Source organism: Corella eumyota, chromosome 4, assembly GCF_963082875.1.
Source record: "Corella eumyota chromosome 4, kaCorEumy4.1, whole genome shotgun sequence".
Lineage (NCBI taxonomy): Eukaryota > Metazoa > Chordata > Ascidiacea > Phlebobranchia > Corellidae > Corella > Corella eumyota.
In genome coordinates, this window is record NC_137493.1 from 15,904,518 (window position 1) to 15,923,331 (window position 18,814).

The following is an 18,814-nucleotide window of genomic DNA, read 5'->3' on the forward strand; positions in this document are numbered from 1 at the left end:
TATAAACATAACCTTATTTATTTTATCATTTTTTAAAACTTAACTATACGTATAAGATCATTTTTTGCCTATATAAATTAGTATTGGTTATCGCTAGCTGCTTTCTGCCAACTGTGAACTACTATGAGCTAAACCCTCCTTTTTATACGAAGTGAAAAAATAATTTGCACGTCCGCTACTGCAAGTAAATAAAAAGAATAATAAATTTCTGATGAGGCATCTGAATTTACTGCTTAGACGTTAGCAACAACCTTAGTCTGTATAAATAATGCATTGCCCCCAAGAGCATGGGCAATAGACTAGGCGTTGCTAATTGTGAAATGCTGTATACGTAATGGGTTCTCTTTTTTTCTAGTCTTAAGTATGTGCCTATGCTTATACTATAAGAGAGAAAATAGCAGGCTTTTTTATTCTAACCAGGTATTATTACGTTAAGCTCATTACAATAGACACTCTTGCGTAGCTAGGTCGTCAATAACCCTCGCTAAGTTGAAAGTAGTGTAGCTTATGCGCTGATTGAATGTAATTAACCAAATGCGATTGAGCTGTTTACGCTGAATGTAACTTTCTCTATACTATAAGTTAAATCTGATGTTTAACTAAAGGCTAATACGGTTTGTTTTCACTAATTTCCAAGTTATTTTCCTTCCACTATCTCACGTACTATATATTTATAACCTAATAACAACAACTGTTTGCTTTTGTTTACGGAAATTTCTGCAAGTTAGTGATTTATCTTAAAAAAATTGCGAATAAAATATAGCTCGAAATTTGGAATGCTGGCTAACGGATATAATACCCTTCTGTTATTTCTGTAGCCTCTTCAGTTATTTCCCTTTAGTCGCAAGATAATGGATAAGTGTTAAGAACGCATATTAAAAAATCGTTAATATAGAATTAATATAACAGCATAAGCCTTTATATATACTGTTGTATATATCGATTTTTAATACGTATTTGTACAGGCGTAATATCTGACCATTTTATTCAATAATTTCTGATCGAACACAGCTATAAAAACACTCACTCTGTTTCTCGAAACATTTATTAAAATCCTGAGGTCTGTTTTTACAATGGTACAAGGTTTATTAAAGATAACACAATAAGGTTACGTCACTAATACGGGGCCTTATCGTAGCGCCAGTATTCTGAAATTCGTAACTTAAAGCCTAGCGTGGAATATACGACTGACTACCCGGTCGTAAGTAAGGGTCGTGTGGTATAGTTCAGCAATTGGTATTATATAATAACCTGTCACTTATTCGATATAACATAAAAAGGGTTAATCTAAGTTTGATTACAGACGCCGCACAAGACTAATGACCTCTTGTCAGGCTCTATCCACGGTCGCTATCTGTTTGTGACGTAACATAGCTTTTCAATGACTTACGTAAACCAAAGCGTTTGTTATCAACGTTTTGTGATGTCATAATTTTTCAAAAAAACGACATAATTTTAAATTTTTCAATATTTTTTTGAATTTTTAATTTAAATGTAAAAAAAATTTGCGTAAAATAAAAAAACTATTTTAATTTATTTACAAAAAAAAATTAAAGTTTAAAACAATAGAAAATACTTTTATTTGTAAATTTTAAAATTATACAAAAATTAAAAATTACGAATAAATTTTTGGGAAATATTTTTTTTTATTTCTGTTAAATAAATTATTTATTTTTAATTAAACAAAAATTAATTATTTTAAATGTCGCTTAGCCGGGTCTAATTACTGAGATCTTCTATTTTAATTTAATTGATTTTTAAATAATTTAGATGTCCGCTATATAGGTAAATTCTAATTAAAATTAAATTAAGATATCTAGTTCCGAAGGTCACATTCAATTTTATTTGGAAAACTTACTAAACAAAATTTTAAAAAAAATTTGGATTCTATTTTAAATTAAGGTTGGTTTATTTATATTTAAAAGAAAAAAAATTTTAAAGGTAATAATTTTTCGCGTGAATTTTCATATATCAATTTTTTGACACATTAAAATTTATATTTAATTTAAAACCTTAAAAAAAAAAATTTTTGTATAAATAAATCAAATACGCATTTTTGTTAATAGCGTATTAAGTTAGTGAGCCGTTAAATTGCTTGCTGTAAAATATAAACAAGGAATAATAAAGTGATTTGTCATTCTGATGTGTAGAAAGCGCATCAAAGAATCGCTTATCAAACCAAAGTAGTTAAAGATAAACAAGTGCAAAATAATAGCAAGTCATCTGCCAATAATAAAATATCATGACGTCATTTTATGCGTAAGGTTACCACCACCATGGTGGTTGTTATGGTTGGTGTATTATTAGAAATGTCGAGGTCGTGTTATATTTAAATTTTATCGTGTTTATTTTTAAATCGTATCTTGGTTTTAGTTTGGGTACTTTAAGAAATTATACAAGTTTAAATTGTGAAGGCAATTTCGCTGCATCGAAAGAACAATTATAGAGATATAAAAACGGCAATTTTAAATGTCCCTTAGGCCCTACTACAGTTCTTATATCTTTACTAAACGCAAAAATATATTAAAGGGGTAACGGTAAATCTTTTTGTTTTTGTTTGGTGTCTTCGTAAAAAAAATCAATGTCGTCCCCTTTTTACAGCAAATCTGACTTATATTGTTATACGAAAATTTTTGCTGCAAAGCTTCGAAATTTTTCATTCTTACTTTAATAGAATTACATTTTTTTTCAATGTAGGAACTAACGTTTTTTATTTCTTTTTCTAGTTGACGCAGCATTAATTGCCCGTCATATATTAAAGTTTTCAAACAGCAAGAGTTAGTTATTGTTTATAAGTTTAATATTGCTGAAACTAACCCCTTATTTTTTCTGTTCAAGCGAAACCAGTATATTTTTTGTATATATCTTTATTCTCGATGTGGGAAGGTCGAATGCGCGACTTAAACATAGAGTAACATCAGTTACTCTGACCCAGTCTCGAGTTGCCTGTGGCAGTTTGGGATATTATTGATAATAATTGCCCGGTAATTATGCTGCTGATTAAGTGCTGGCTCAGCAGGAGTTTATACCGTTTATAGCGACTTACTTAAGGGCGCTACAGCATGAGATCAGTGGGGATTAAACAAGTGTTGTTACCACTACGCCACATGTAGCAAGTGTTCTTACCTCTACACCACGCTGTCGGTAAATATATATTTCAACAGTAGCGTAAACCAGTCCTTTTACCACAGTTTAAAAAAATTTATGATCCAATAAATTTGGTATTTTTTATATTTATTTATCATCGATGCGCGAAAAAGATTTATGAATTTAACATAGGCATCTAAGTTAACAATAATAACTGCGGCCCAGTTTTGAGAAGCTTTAACTTCAGCAATACAAAGACTGGTAATATTGCTTAAAAATTTAGCTGCCTATTAGTTTTGGGGCTTAGCAGAAGTAAATAGAGTTAACGCATAACTTAACGCTGCATTGTCAATGGCTACACCACAACTCCTAAAATACATTTTTGGGTATATTTAAATAAAAAAAACTTACGTTCGATTCGTTATCCAAATTTTCGTATTCCACAACTTTTAAGCCAATTAAATTCAGCATTATTCTATAATAATTAAAGGATCTTGTCTTAGTTATAAACTAGATTAAAAAATATTAGGCGTAGTACTTTCCTAAAATTAAATACAGTTTTTTTTTCGCAAACTTAAAACTAAATTTTGCATATAAGTAAAAGCTAGTGGTGCAAAATATACAAGTTTCATTGAACTACCACTCCTACTACCATACTTTGACCGATTAGCAATATTTTATTTAAAAGTTTTATGTCAACAGCATATAGGAATCTAAATTTAGGGACTTTCCCACAGTTGTTACGAAAATTTTTGCGACATATAGTTGTCATATCACCACAAAAATTTAAGCATCTCTGATATATTTTTTATTTAAATTTTGCTTTAAAACATAAAAATAATAATTTTTAATATTATAATTAGCTGTTAATAGTAAAAAATGACGTCATAAATAGGATTGTTTTTCCATGACAACGCTGCGCACGTGCGTTTATTTTATAAACAAATGTTTAAGAAATAATCTTTGGGTAAATTTATAATTTTAGCAAAAATTACTTGGTTTTGATATAAAAATTTGTATTTTTAGGTATAATATTTTTGTGAAAATGTCACGTAAAAAGCTGGGCTTATTCGAGTTTCAGGATAGCTTAGAAAACGATCAAATTTTTCGCGACTATTTCAACAAATTTTGTTGTCTTCCAATTTTCGGACAACGAGTTTCGTACTTGGCAAAAAAACAGAAATTTTTATTCGACCCACCACCGTCGCGTATACCTCGTGATAGAACGCGTATCTCGAAAGACAATGTGTTTGAATGGCTGTACAAAAATCGGTATTCATTATTCTGTAAGTCAAAAGTTAGAGGGGAATTTAATTTATGCAGTGATATTGGAAAGTTTGTGTTTGACAAAAATGGAATGAAAACTGATTCAAAAATATTGGAAAGTTTATCTGATAATGAAAAAGAGAAATCAAAACTTGGCCATATTGGTAAGAATAACTTCCTTTTTTTAGTAATTTAAATGCGAATTAAATGATTGTTGTTTTCTTTGTAAAACTTACTTTTTTTATAGATTTATTTTTAATGTGAAGAAAGTGACTTCATGACCTAAACATAGAGTAACACCAGTTACCCGGACCCAGTCTGGAGTTGACTTTTACAGTTTGGGATATTATAGATTATAATTGACCGATAATTTAGCTGTTGATTAGGTGTTAACTTAGCAAAAGTGCATAATGTTTATAGAGCATTACTTTAAGGTGCCACAGCATTGGAAGTAGTGGGAATTAAACCCACAATCTCATGTTATAAAGTCAAGTATGCTAACCAATTAAAAATTAAAACAGTAAAAAATTATAAAAATAATGGGTACACCAGGATGCCGCCTGTTAACTTAAGATATTACTCTATTTTTGTTTTGTAAAACGGATCTTTAATTTTGGTATTTTTTTTTATTTTTTAGGTTTAAAATACTTGGATGATTTAAAAAGAAAATATCTTTGTAAAGTTTCACAAATGTTAAAGTTTACAACTTACATTGAAAGTTCAACTGCTTCTGACTATACTCTTATAGGGTAGGACTTGATTTAAAGCTATTTAAATTTTGATATTAATAACATAGATTGAAATTAATCAAAACTAAAAAGTTTGGTGCTATTGTAGTGATATTGACCCATTCTTAACATGAATAATAGAGTAAACCTATCAACAAAAAAGTATTTAGAGAAAAATTTAGGTCTGCCAACTAAAGATTATATAAGCATTGACAGATTTGTTTCTTATGAAAAAAATGTAGGTTTTGGATGGCTGTTGAGCTTATGGAGTTTCAAGAAATTAGTGAAAGGGTAACTTTTTTGCGAGAAATCCAGAAGAAATATTTTATGAGAGGGAGCCAGCATTGTTTACCATTTAGTATTCTAGACAGAATTAAATTAGGTTTAGAAACAAAAATATTTGTAGAATTTTTCTATAAATAGTTTACAATCATTTTTGATAAAAAGGTGGCTTAAATATTAACAGTAAATAAGGTACACTCAGCCTTTTTTTTCCTTTAATGAATAATTTTTGTAAATATTTATTTATCTTTGATGTAGAAAGGTTAACTTCATAGTCTACACATAGAATAACATCAGTTAACTCAACCCAGTTTTAAGTATTTTTAAAATTATAGATTATAATTGTCTAAAACTGCTGATTATAGAATGAAAGCAGTAGGGATTAAACCCAGGATCCACAATTAATATTACAACAATGCGACGGGAAAAAATGACAAAATCAATTTAATGATTTAAAACATTAAATTGATTTTGTCATTTTTTTTCTCATTTTTCCCCGTCGCATTGTTGTAATATTAATTGTATATCGTATTTATTATTTACTTTTATCAACGTGCGAAAAACCAAAATAAGAAAAAAAATGTAGTAGAAAAAAGGGCTTTCAAAACAAATTATTACATTTTTGCATAAAAAATATTTTGTTTAAGTTGAGACTGGTGAGGAAACACAGAAGATAGGATATCAAGAAACTCTTCAGATAAAAAATCAAGTTTTTAAGCGAATTGTTTGTTATTGGTTGATCAAATATTTAGCTCAGTGCAAGTACATGAAAGTGGAGGACAGATATAAGTTAAGACAGGTAACAGGATCTTCAAATTCAAACTTTCAGAAACTTTTTATGTATATTTAATGCTATACAATTTTTCGCATTGCAACAAATTTTTACACATTTTAAATTTCAAAGTTTAAAATTTGATTGTTCAATTTTAGGATCTTGATTTTTTTTTAATAATTTAACACTTTAGTTTTTCAAACTTTAACGCAGATTACAGCAATAAAAAATAGTTTTACAAATTTATAATTTCGGATTTTCATCTTAATTTGTTAGCAGAAACTTTAACATTTTTTTCTATTTTGTATTTTTAATTACTTTTTAAATTTTAACACAGATCCCAGCAATAATCTTTACATTATCTTAAAGTCAGGTTTTCATCATCAAAAGCATTTTACGATTAATTTTTTAAGATTTTGAATATTTTTAAACTATTTCTTTAATTTTTACACAGATTGCTGCGATAGACACTCTCGACGATGTTGGAAGAATGATCCGACAAGCGTTGATGCAATCCCAGTTTGTCCGAGTGATCCCAGACCCTGAAGCACACCTTAGGGGTTCGGGAAGGGAGAGTAAATGGGTCTCGATGTATAAAGACCATGAAGAAGAAGCTGAAAGTGTGCTGACGAAAAAAGAAGTTGTACAGTAAGTATTCTATGTTTTTTTATTAAATAGATTGTTTTTTAGGAATTAATTTATGTATTTTTTTGTATATATCTTTATCCTCGATGTGGGAAAGTCGAATGCGCGACTTGAACATAGAGTAACATAAGTTACTCCGACCCAGTCTCAAGTTGCCTGTGACAGTTTGGGATATTATAAATTATAATTGCCCGATAACTATGCTGCTGATTAAGTGCTAGCTAAGTCAAGGGCGCTACAGCATGAGATCTGTGAGGATTGAACCCATGACCTCATGTGTGGTGTAGCAAGTGTTCTTACCATTACACTACGCTGCCGGTTAAATCTATATGCTGTTCATCGTAGTTTTCTAATTTAGTTCAGTAGTTTACCTTAATTGTGAGTACATTTATAAAGTGGTATAAATTTTAAAATTTTTAATAGATCATCTTTTTTGGAATGTATTTATTTGTTTAATTGTAAGTAGTTTATCATTTATTGTAGATCACTAATTTAATTTAAATATAAGTCCTTGGTTAATAGTTTTAAATCAAATATGTCAAACTTTTAAATCAATTTAATGTTGTTTTGTGTTAACAATCATTTTTTTATGATATTTTAGAGATGAATGGTTGGATGAACCTAAAAAAATTAAAACCCAAGTTTCTCAAATGTTAGGAACAGAAGATGTTGATTACATTCACGAGAATATATTTGGGAAAGAAATGTCTGTATCATTTACTGCATTAGAGTAAGTTTTTTATTTATTTTTAACTTAAACTACCAATAGTAGCGGCAGCGTGGTGTAGTGGTAAGAACACTTGCTACACCACACATGAGGTCGTGGGTTCAATCCCTACAGATCTCATGCTGTAGCGCCCTTGAGTAAGGCGCTATTAAAGGTCTAAACTCCTGCTGAGCCAGCACTTAATCAGCAGCATAATTACCGGGCAATTATATTCTATAATATCCCAAACTGCCACAGGCAACTCAAGACTGGGTCGGAGTAACTGATGTTACTCTATGTTTAGGTCGCGCATTCAACCTTTCCACTTCGAGGATAAAGATATATAAAAAAGCACATTATTGCAAAAGGCTTTTCACCTTAATTTTCACGGTAACTTTTTTCTGGCATATGTTTATTAACACATAATTCTTTATATTTTATTTAAAATAAAATAATTAAGTAAATTTTTTTGTTCAGTAAACAAGATGAGGAAGAGGAGTTTGATCTTCTTTTAGAACATGAAATTCTAACCAAAGGTTTTCCAGTGAAAGAGCAAAAGCGATTAACTTCTGCAAAAATTTCGACAGAGCCTTCATCACATTCCTGTTATTCTGAAATTGAAAGTCGCGCTTCGGTCGATTCCAGAGTGTTATATGCTGATGGGTAGGTTACCTTCTTTTTTTACTATTTTTTTATCCTTAATGTGGGAAGGTCGACTTCACGACCTAAACATAGAGTAACATCAGTTACCCCGACCCAGTCTCGAGTTGTCTTTGGCAGTTTGGGATATTGTATATTATAATTTACTAATAATTAAGCTGCTGGTATTAGTTTATTTATTTATAACCCTTTAAGGGAACTACAGCATGAAAGCAGTGGGGATCAAACCAAGGGCATCCTGTAGTAAAGTCAAGTTTTCTGCCCTTGCACCACACTGTCAGTCAATATATAAAGCCTATGATAATAAAACAGTTACCATGATATTCATAATCTGTATAAATAATAATTTATTATTAAAATAACAATGACACTAAAAATACTTAAACACAGATATGAAGCTGATCTTTCTGAACCTCACACCGATCAATCCAGGGTAATATCAGATGAACAACTGTGGAGACCTGTTCAGTCTCAAATCAACCAATCTGACGAACAAAGCACCATGTTTCATGATTTAGAACGGGTTTTAATCCAAATTCACGAGGAAACTACGGCCACAGAAGACGCAAGCGAAATTCAACAAATTGATTCAAGCGATGGTAATAAGAGTCAAGTTAATTTTGAAAAGGGGGATTCACCTCCTACTGCAGAAGGTTCTAGTGCCAGGAGCTTAAATGTTACTAACAATGTCACAACCACCGGTGTTGCAACAACAAGTCAAATTCATTCCAGGCCATCAAGCAATACTCCTGCTCCAGTGGTAGTAAATACTGCTCCAGTTGCAACACAACAAATTAAACCTCAAAGTGCATCGCCAGCCCAGCTTAAAACACAGAGAAGTAAAAGTGCTGTAATACAAAGGAGTGATGCCTTTTTGTCTCTGGAACCAAGTATCCGGAAATCTCGATCTGTTATTACAAACCAAAAAGAGAAGTTAAAAAAGGTTATTTAAGTGATATATACTTTATTTTTTACATAAAATAATAATACAACATAATAATTAAAAAGTAATGGTAGTCTTTTTTAAGTATATACATAAAAAATCTGAAAGACACAATTTTTCTGATTAAAAAATAAAGTGTAATCTAACTGCAGAAAAAATATTTTTAAAAGCTTTTTTATTTATTTAGACACAACCTCGATCTAGAAGAAGGTCTGCCAAGCCTTATGTTCCCAATACAAAAAATAGAAGTCAATCTGCTGCATCTTATGCTTCCAAGTCAATTGTTGACAACAAAAGAGGTAATTATTAAGGTTGCAAGTCAACATTACCTTAAAATTTAATATATTAAGGTCTGTGTTGTCGATTTTGTGTTTTCTTTCTTTGTCTTAGTTGCATAAGGTCTCGACCTTTTTTTGAACTGATATTATCTATTTAGCAGTTGTTTAATAATTGTTTAATTATATTTTTGTATACAACTATGCATTGCATAATTTATAGGCATATTCATATTTTTAGATGAGAATCGACTTGACCAAAAACACGAAAACTTGCCTCTAATTGCTTCAACTATATCTCCAATACCAAGCAGAACAAGCACGACCTTATCAAGCTTGTTACTATCTGCACCAATATCAACAAACCCTTCCCAAACCAGTGTTATAAAAAGACTTGAAACTAAAAAACAGGATTACTTGAAAGGTACGAAACCATATATGAAAGTTTGGGATATTCTATCATCAGATGCTGTTGCATCACAGCCATTTAGGGAATATCTAGAAAGTCAACAAACTGCTAAGATGGAAGATAATTGTCATGGTGATACTGGTGTCCAGGAAAGTGTGGATTTTCACAGATTGATTTGTGCTTTGGATTTATGGAAAGAAATTGAATTACTAAGGACAACTTTTACATTACTTTCAACTGCTGAAGTTGTAGACCAGGCAAGCTATTGATGTTACTTGGTGTGTTTATCCAATATTTGTTCTAACTAATTAATAGCCTGCTCTACTTTTGGCATTTTAATTGACATAAAAAACTTGCAACTTGCAATTAAAACCCACGATAAATTACCTGTGCACCACAGATGGAAATTTTATTTATATTTTAGGCCTATAAATTGGATACACATACAAATATTTAATCCATTAAGCTTTGTTTTAGGTAGTTGTGAATTAAACTTTAGATTTTAATATTTTTCACTTTTTTGTTAGACAATAAAGATAGGCTTACTTATTTAAACTTTATATTTAAAAACAAATCAATCAATACAGTATTATAGACCAATAATACATGGCCAATATATATCGTCTGCAAAACTAAAGTTCTGCTGTAGAATACAATTAATTGATTTGGGTTTATTTTTTATGTTAAGGTGAATTCTCTGATGAAAACTTTTGGTGAAGTAGAAACCAGTCTTAAAAGTTTGTTCGATGAGGTTGATTTCAACTTTGACTTAATCTCAAATATTTCAAATGATCTGGAATTTCCAGTCAGTTTAATACAACTACAACGACATTTAGAAAATGTAAAGTAATTTTTTTTTATATATAAAAAATGTTTTTTTGTATATATATTTATCCTTGATGTGGTAAGGTCGAATGCGCGACTTAAACATAGAGTAACATCAGTTACTCAGACCAAATCTCGAGTTACCTGTGGCAGTTTGGGGTATTAAATAGTCTATAATTGCCCGGTAATTATGCTGCTGACTAAGTGCTGGCTCAGCAGAAGTTTATACCGATTATAGCACCTTACTCAAGGGCGCTACAGCATGAGAGCAGTGGGGATTGAACCCACAACCTCATGGTGGTGTAGCAAGTGTGCTTACTTTTACTTCTTGCTATTTATATTTATTTTTTTATTTTTTGTTGTTAGATTTTGAAGGAAAAATGGGTTTTATTTGCTATATTTGAACAAAGAAAGTTTCTTGAACAAGCGGTAAGCTATTCTTTTTCGTTTCGTAAGAAATTCAATACTTTCCTACATCAAAAAGTTGTTGGTAAATTTTACTTTGTTGCACCTAAATTTATTAATTGAGTTTCTATGTTTTAGGTAATTTGTGATAAAACAATATTGCAAAGAAATTCTTTTCCCTCACATAGAAACGAATCAAACGTTTTTCCTGATTTACGAGGCCCCCACATTCCTAATGTTACTGATAGACACATTGATAATGTAAATATGATATTTAATAAATGTTTTCAAGGTTTTTAGTTTACTTTGCACCTACATTAGTTATTCTTTTCACATTATAACTTCACAGCATAAACATAGAGTAACATCAGTTACCCTGACCCAGTCTCGAATTGTTTTGCCAGTTTGGGATATTATAGATTATGATTGCTCGATTATCATAAGCTGCTGATTAAGTATTGGCTTAGCAACAGTTTGTAACACTTACCCTAAGGTGCTACAGCATGAGAGCATTGTGTATATCTTTATCCTCGATGTGGGAAAGTCGAATGCGCGACTTTAACATGGAGTAACAACTGTTACAACGAACCAGTCTCGAGTTGCCTTTTTGCAGTTTGGGATAATATAGATTATAATTGCCCAGTAATTATGCTGCTGATTAAGTGCTGGCTCAGCAGGAGTTTACGTTGTTTATAGCGCCTTACTCAAGGGTGCTACAGCATGAGATCAGTGGAGATTTAACCCATGACCTCATATGTTGTGTAGCAAGTGTTCTTACTACTACACCACGCTTCTGTTGAGTACTTTCTTTTTTAATTATTTACATTTTTTAGCTTCAAATTTTTGCACAGTCTGGGAACCTTGGTACCCTGGGTCCTAGCGATGAAGGTCATATGAGGTACCGAACAGCAAGAGCATATCGCCTGTTGCTATGGACAACAAGAGGTAATATTAAGGATGATTTCCGCTACAATGAGTTTATTGGAGATGAAAGCAGTGATGAGGAAGGAGGAATGCCTCCGATCCCGATCAGAGTTCGACCAATTTGTAAGAATTCATATTTTTTTTCTCAGACAAAATAATTTAAATAGTTTGTACATTTTATTGCTTTTATTTCGATGAACCCTCATTATAATTAGGTTGGTAGTATTTGTTAAAAAAAAAAAAGGTAATACTTTGGTATCACATACTTATAAGTCTTGTCTTCGTATCTGGTATGTAATGGAAAAGTGCAAACCGGGGTCGAAAAGTGCATGCCGGCAATGTGGTGTAGTGGTAAAAACACTTGCTACACCACACATAAGGTCGTGGGTTTAATACTCACTGCTCTCATGCTGTAGCGCCCTTGAGTAAGGCGCTATAAACAGTATGAACTCCTGCTTAGCCAGCACTTAATCAGCAGCTTTATTATCTGGCAATTATAATCTAAAATATCCAAAACTGCCAAAGGCAACGCGAGACTGGGTCGGGGTAACTGATGTTACTCTATGTTGAAGTCGTGCATTTGACTTTCCCACATTGAGGGAAAAGATATATACAAAAAAAAACTATATTAGTACACACCACAATCTGTAGTCCTGTAAATTGAGAACATAAATATATATCATCTATTGACATGCATTAAATAGCGATTTACACTGAACCTAGTTTTTTTTCTCAGTGCCCAAATTGGATCCTAAAGTAATTGCTCAATATATTGTAAAGGAATATCCAAGAGCTGGCATTGACTATTCTTTATATAACAAGTAATTTGTTAAGATTAAATTAAATTTCAGTGATACTAAAATAAAGTAACTGAAAAATTATTTTGCATTGTATATATAATTATGTGTTGGTATAAGTAAAATAAATTAAAATTACTTTTTAGGGTTGTTCGTGCTCCCAAGCCCATAAAGAGAGATTTGAAACCTTTATTCCTACGTCCAATCAGAAAGAATGGAGTTGTTATGACTAGGCCTCTTGAACGACCTAAGTAAGTGAAAAATTTACAAATTTATTGGGTTTTTATTGTTTTTAATGTGAATTTGGAATTGTTCATATCATTTTTTGTAGCTTTAAAACATTAAATAAACTATGTTGTATAGTTTTATAAACATGCATTTTTTTATTCTAAAATCTAAAAATTTATCTAATTTTTAAAATCCCCTCTGCTCTTATGCTGTAGCACCTTTGAGTAGGGCGCTATAAAACAATAAACTCCTGCCGACCCAACACTTAATCAGCGGTTTAACCATCAGTAGTTATAATCTATAATAACCCAAACTGCTGAAGGCAACTCGAGACTGGGTCGGAGTAACTGATGTTACTCTATGTTTAGGTCGAGTATCGACTTTCCCACCTCGACGATAAAGATATATACAAAAAAAATTAGTAAATAATAAACAATTTTAAACTGTTTAAATAATTATCTTTTAATAGGAAACTGCAAGATGTATTAAAAGATCCTTTACAATTTGAATTCTTTAAACGTTACATGAAATTACATAAATCTGAGGCCCCATTACTGTTCTGTAAAAGTGTTGAGTTATTGAAACGAACCGAAAAACCAGCTGGAAGGAGAAAGAAAGGTCAACAGGTTCTGAAAAATTTTTTTGGACGGTTGGCAGGAGGAGGTGGGGATTGTTTTTAAAACTTAAATTTAATATTTTTTAGAAAAAGTGTTTATTTTCAGTATATATTCATTATTTTATATTTTTTAATCTTGATATGGGAAGGTCAACTTCATGACCTTAACATAGAGTAACATCAGTTACCCTGACCCAGTCTAGAGTTATCTCGGCAGTTATTAAAGATTATAATTGCCCGATAACTAAGCTGCTGATTAAGTATTGGCTCAGCAGGAGTTTATACCATTTATAGCGCCTTACTTAAGGGCGCTACGGCATGAAATCAGTGGGGATTGAACCCAAAACCTTATGTAGTGAAACCAAGTGTTCTGACCACTACATCATGTTGCCGATTGATCCTTAATGTGTAAAGGCGACTTTATAACCTAAGCAGTGTGGTATAGTTGTTGCTAGTGTGGTATAGTTTAAGCTCTAACCTAACTCCTTTTAATTTGATACACAACGTTATGACTGAGTTGTTATTTTTAATAGGTGTGATGCTACAATGCAATGCTGAAATCATTAAAGAATTGGCAAATGTTGAAACGGCAACAACTTCAATGTTAGTTGAAGCTTCGAATGAAGTTGTGAAGAGTTTGGACAAGAATTGGTAAGTCTGTTTAATTTTTTAAAGATTTAGTCATTTTTTGTTAATTTTTTAAGTCTTTAATGCTCTAATATAGAAGTTGCCTTTGTTAGTTTTTGATATATTCTCTCTAATTTATCTTTTTAATGGTTTTTGGCTCAACAGAAGTTTATATTACCCGCATTGCCTTGCATAAGTTGCAACTATATAAAAGTGGTATAAACTCTGCCCCTTACGTAGTCAATTTATATTAATTTTGTTTGTATTAGCAAATATTATTAATGGTTTATTTTTTATATTATAGGGCACAAAGATATTTTAACACATTTGAATTACCTGAGGTTAAGAGTGTTGTGGTTGAACCAGAAGAAAGGCTTGGACTTGAAGCTTTTAAAACTAAACTGGTAAACACATTGTAAAGTGGTATTGTATAACTTATACCAGAACCAATATAGCTAATTTTCCAGCAGTGGTATAGTGATTAGAACACTTCACTACATGAGGTCCTTTCGTAGCGCCCTTGAGTAAGGCAATATCAACAGAGTATGAACTCCTGCAAAGCCAGCACTTAATTAGCAGCATAATTATCAGACAATTATAAACTATAATATTTCAAATGACAAAGGCAACTTAAAACTAGGTCGGGGTAATCGATGTTTAGGTCAAAAAGTTTACCTTTCCACATTGACGATAAATAAATATTAAAAAAAATAAGAAATTTTTAAAACTATAAATTAAAAAACTTTAATAAAAGATAAATATTTATTACTGGTTAGTCTATAAACTTTGGTGTTAAATCTGATTTAATAAAAAGAAATATTTTAGGCACATATTTGGAAGGTATTCAGTGAGTTTATGAGAAAAGCAGCCCGTTTTATTAAGTCAATGCGAGATGCCAAGAAATTTCAGGAGTTTTATAAGTATTTAGAAAGCTTGCCGAACAGGCCGTCAAGTGAACTGAAGGCTGGTGGGGGAATGTAACTAATTGTAATAAATTGTAAAAAATGTAGATACTAAAATACAGTGCGTTGGCTTAGCAGTAGTTTATTTGTCTTATTTGATGGCACTACAACATAAAAGCAGTGCAGATCAAACCAAGAACTTAATGTAGTAAATGCAGGTGTTCTAACCACTACACCAAGCCATTGGCAACTTAAACAATATGTTAATAAAAACGTTGTTAAAGGTAATAGCTTTATTACTAATTAAAGCACTTGCTACACCACACATGAGGTCGTGGGTTCAATTCCTACTGATCTCGTGCTGTAGCACCCTTGAGTAAGGCGCTATAAACGGTATGAACTCCTGCTGAGCCAGCACTTAACAAGCAGTATAATTATCAGGGAATAATAATCTATGATATCCCAAACTGCCACAGGCAACTCGAGACTGGGTCGGAGTAACTGATGTCACTCTATGTTTAAGTCACGCATTAGACTTTCCCACATCGACGATAAAGATATATACAACAAAATGTAATTTTTAAATATTGTTTTTTCAGATGCAAGTAGTACAGCGTTGTTGTTTCGAAAAAATGAAACAGTTATGTATAAACATCTTAACACCGACATCTATCTTAATCATACAAAGAAAGATGTGAATGGAAAATCAATCACTTTGAACTTTCTGCCAAATGATCTGGTATTTTGGGCAGAAGCTACAAGGTAATATTAGAAAAGTGGTTTGTGAAAAAGAAGCTAAAATTTCCATGTAAATCTATATTGACAAGTCCCAAGTTGCTTTTGCCAGTCGTAGTATATGATTAACGTGGTTATGTTACCTTAATATAAACCTGTTAAATGTAACATAAATATTGGAACAGAAGTGAAAAATCAGACAATATGCCAATAGTATTATTAGAGGGGCCTCATACTTAATAGCTTTAGAACACTTGACTATATAATTTAAGGTCATTGGTTTGATGTTCAGTGCTTCCATCTAGTAGTGCTCTCAAGTAACTATCAACCTTCACTATAAAAGATGACTTTTGCTAAGCCTGTAATCAGTTCGATTAATTATCTATTTGCATTTTTAATAATATCTCAAACTGTAGGCAACTAAAGACTGTGTTGGGGTAACAAATAAAACCTATTTTTAAGACCATAAAGGGAGCATTTTCACACTAAGATATAGGGTAACAACTTAGGCTTGTTAATATTTAAAGACATTCTACTAAATTTATTTTAATATTCGTTTATTGTTTACTGACTTCTAGGTATGTTTCAATGATGGACAACTTGCATAACATGATCAGGTTTGGTTGTTATGTTGAACAAGACTTTTTAGATGTAAAGGAGAAATCTGAATTTATCATGGGTTGTTTTTTAAACTCCTCTGTTCCTCCTAGGACAAGGGTGAATAGATAATTGTTATATATTGGGTTTACATGGATTTTTTTTTGTGAAAGTTAAATTCGACTTTAAAAGACTGGCAGTGTGGTGTAGTGGTAAGAACACTTGCTACACCACACATGAGGTCGTGGGTTTAATCCCCACTGCTCTCATGCTGTAGCACCCTTGAGTAAGGTGCTATAAATGATATGAACTCCTGCTGAGCCAGCACGTAATCAGCAGTATAATTACCAGGCAATTATAATTTATAAGATCCCAAACTGCCACAGGCAACTCATAACTGAGTCGGAGTGATGTAATTTTATGTTTAAGTTGCGCATTCGACTTTCTTTGTTAAATTTTTATTGTAAATTTTTGGCGATATCAAGATTTTCAATTATTTGTTTTATGATGTTAACGTAGGTTAATGTGGACACAGAAGTTGAAGATGCTATAACTAAAAATATTTTTAGTGGAAAAATAGGCAGAGGTTTATTTCATGAAGCTGTGTTGGCTATATTTCCTTTACTTATACACTTCTGGAAAAAGTAAATTTTAATAACTTTTAGTTTCTGCTAAACTTGCCTTTTTAATTTTTATTTACTTATTTTTGATGTAGTTGACTTTACAGCCTAAACATAGAGTAACATTTGTTACTTTGTCCCAGTCTTGAGTTGACTTTGCAAGTTTTGCAAAAATATTGCCTTATTATTTTTTCTAATCATTGGTTTATTGTTATTATTTATGTTTACATAAATAAAAAAGTTTTAATTTTTCTAAGATTTCGACATGAGAAATTTGCTTATGTTTCGAAGAAAAAAATTCGGAAGCAACATACAGAAGATGTCCGGGAGAGAAAAAAAAGTCTTGTGAAAAAATATCGCAGACAGTTAAAGAAAAAACTACAAGTATTTAAAAAATTTATTGTTAATTTGTAATAGAGCATAGTTTCCATATACTTTTACCAGCTTTTGAGCTACCTTTGTCAAGGCAAAACATGTATCATTTTCTGATTAATAAACTGTTGTCTTTCTTTAAATTGCTACAACAAATTTATATTGGGTTTGGTGACCATGCCATAACATACTTAAAATCTTTGTATAAACATTATTACTTTTGGCATGTTTTAAATCATTAAATTGATTTTGTCATTTTTTCCCGTCGCATTGTTGTAATATTAATTGTATATCGTATTTATTATTTACTTTTATCAATGTGCGAAAAATCAAAAAAAAAAAACATGCTAGTTGCACTGATTTTAACATTTTACTTGTATATATTTGTTTAGATGCCAGCCTCCCAAATGTCAAATGAAACATGTGAGCCGGGCAGATCAAAGAACAGTCCGGTGTTTCCTGATTATGTGAATGATTTGCCTAAAAAGAAGCAGCCTTATGATATAGTTAAAGGGTTGTTACGTAAGTATTAGTTTATGTGCTAAAGGATATATTGAAAAAAAAATTGTGTTTTTTTTCTGCCCAGTTTTAAATTGAGTTAGGTTAATGTACCCAGTGTCTAGCTCCAACCCAGTGTCTAGTTGCCTTTGCCAGTTTGGGATATTATATAGAATATAATTGCCCGATAACTTTTCTGCTTATTAAGTGCTAGCTCAGCAGGAGTTCATACCGCTTATAGCGCCTTACTCAAGGGCGCTACAGCATGAGAGCATCGGGGATTGAACCCATGACCTCATGGTGGTGTAGCAAGTGTTCTTACTACTACACCACGCTGCTGGTCAAAGTTGTATACTTACACCTTAAAATAACAACATTTCTAACAATAGTTTAAACATTACAGACAGCGAACCACCCACTCTACACTTCTCACTTGAGCATGGATTGAAATTAATTCTACCTCCTAGAAGGAAGAAGGCAATGGGAGTAGCAGAAATTGATGATCCAGATTTATTTATGGATGTCTGGACAAGGTAGGAAAATAATTTGATTTTTGTTTTAGTGGTTTTCCTGGACTATGTTATTGAAAAGTTGCCTGGACTATGTTATTGAAAAAAATTGAGATAATATTAAAAAGTTTTAAAATTACTGATGCGAAAATGCTTGAATAAGTAAAAAGTAAAAGCATATATAGACAAGTTTTTATTGTTCTTGAGTAAATATATATTTAGAGCAGAAAAGTAGATATTGTAATGTTTATATGTATTATGCAGAGGAGCAAAGATAGTGAATGTATTAAGACAAGGCTCCGATCCAAAATTATTTAATCTTGATGATAGAAAGAAAGGTTTCAGCGCCAAATGTGATATATCAGATTAAAGTTTTTTGATTTTAT

General features: G+C 31.4%; 1 protein-coding gene across 1 annotated transcript; it reads left to right on the plus strand.

Annotated features, from left to right (window-relative positions):
- Positions 1-4,132: 4,132 nt before the first annotated feature.
- LOC145750948 (uncharacterized) lies at positions 4,133-18,798 on the plus strand. Its single transcript, XM_082567019.1, is given in 27 exon segments — positions 4,133-4,517; positions 5,036-5,102; positions 5,324-5,463; positions 6,011-6,162; positions 6,590-6,783; positions 7,382-7,510; positions 7,964-8,149; positions 8,537-9,089; positions 9,277-9,388; positions 9,606-10,030; positions 10,462-10,614; positions 10,965-11,027; positions 11,142-11,264; positions 11,837-12,037; positions 12,651-12,755; positions 12,890-12,975; positions 13,422-13,615; positions 14,102-14,219; positions 14,500-14,599; positions 15,021-15,162; positions 15,697-15,859; positions 16,411-16,549; positions 16,949-17,073; positions 17,307-17,451; positions 17,814-17,947; positions 18,327-18,452; positions 18,693-18,798. Coding segments are annotated over 27 exon segments (4,566 nt in total).
- The last annotated feature ends 16 nt before the right edge of the window (positions 18,799-18,814 follow it).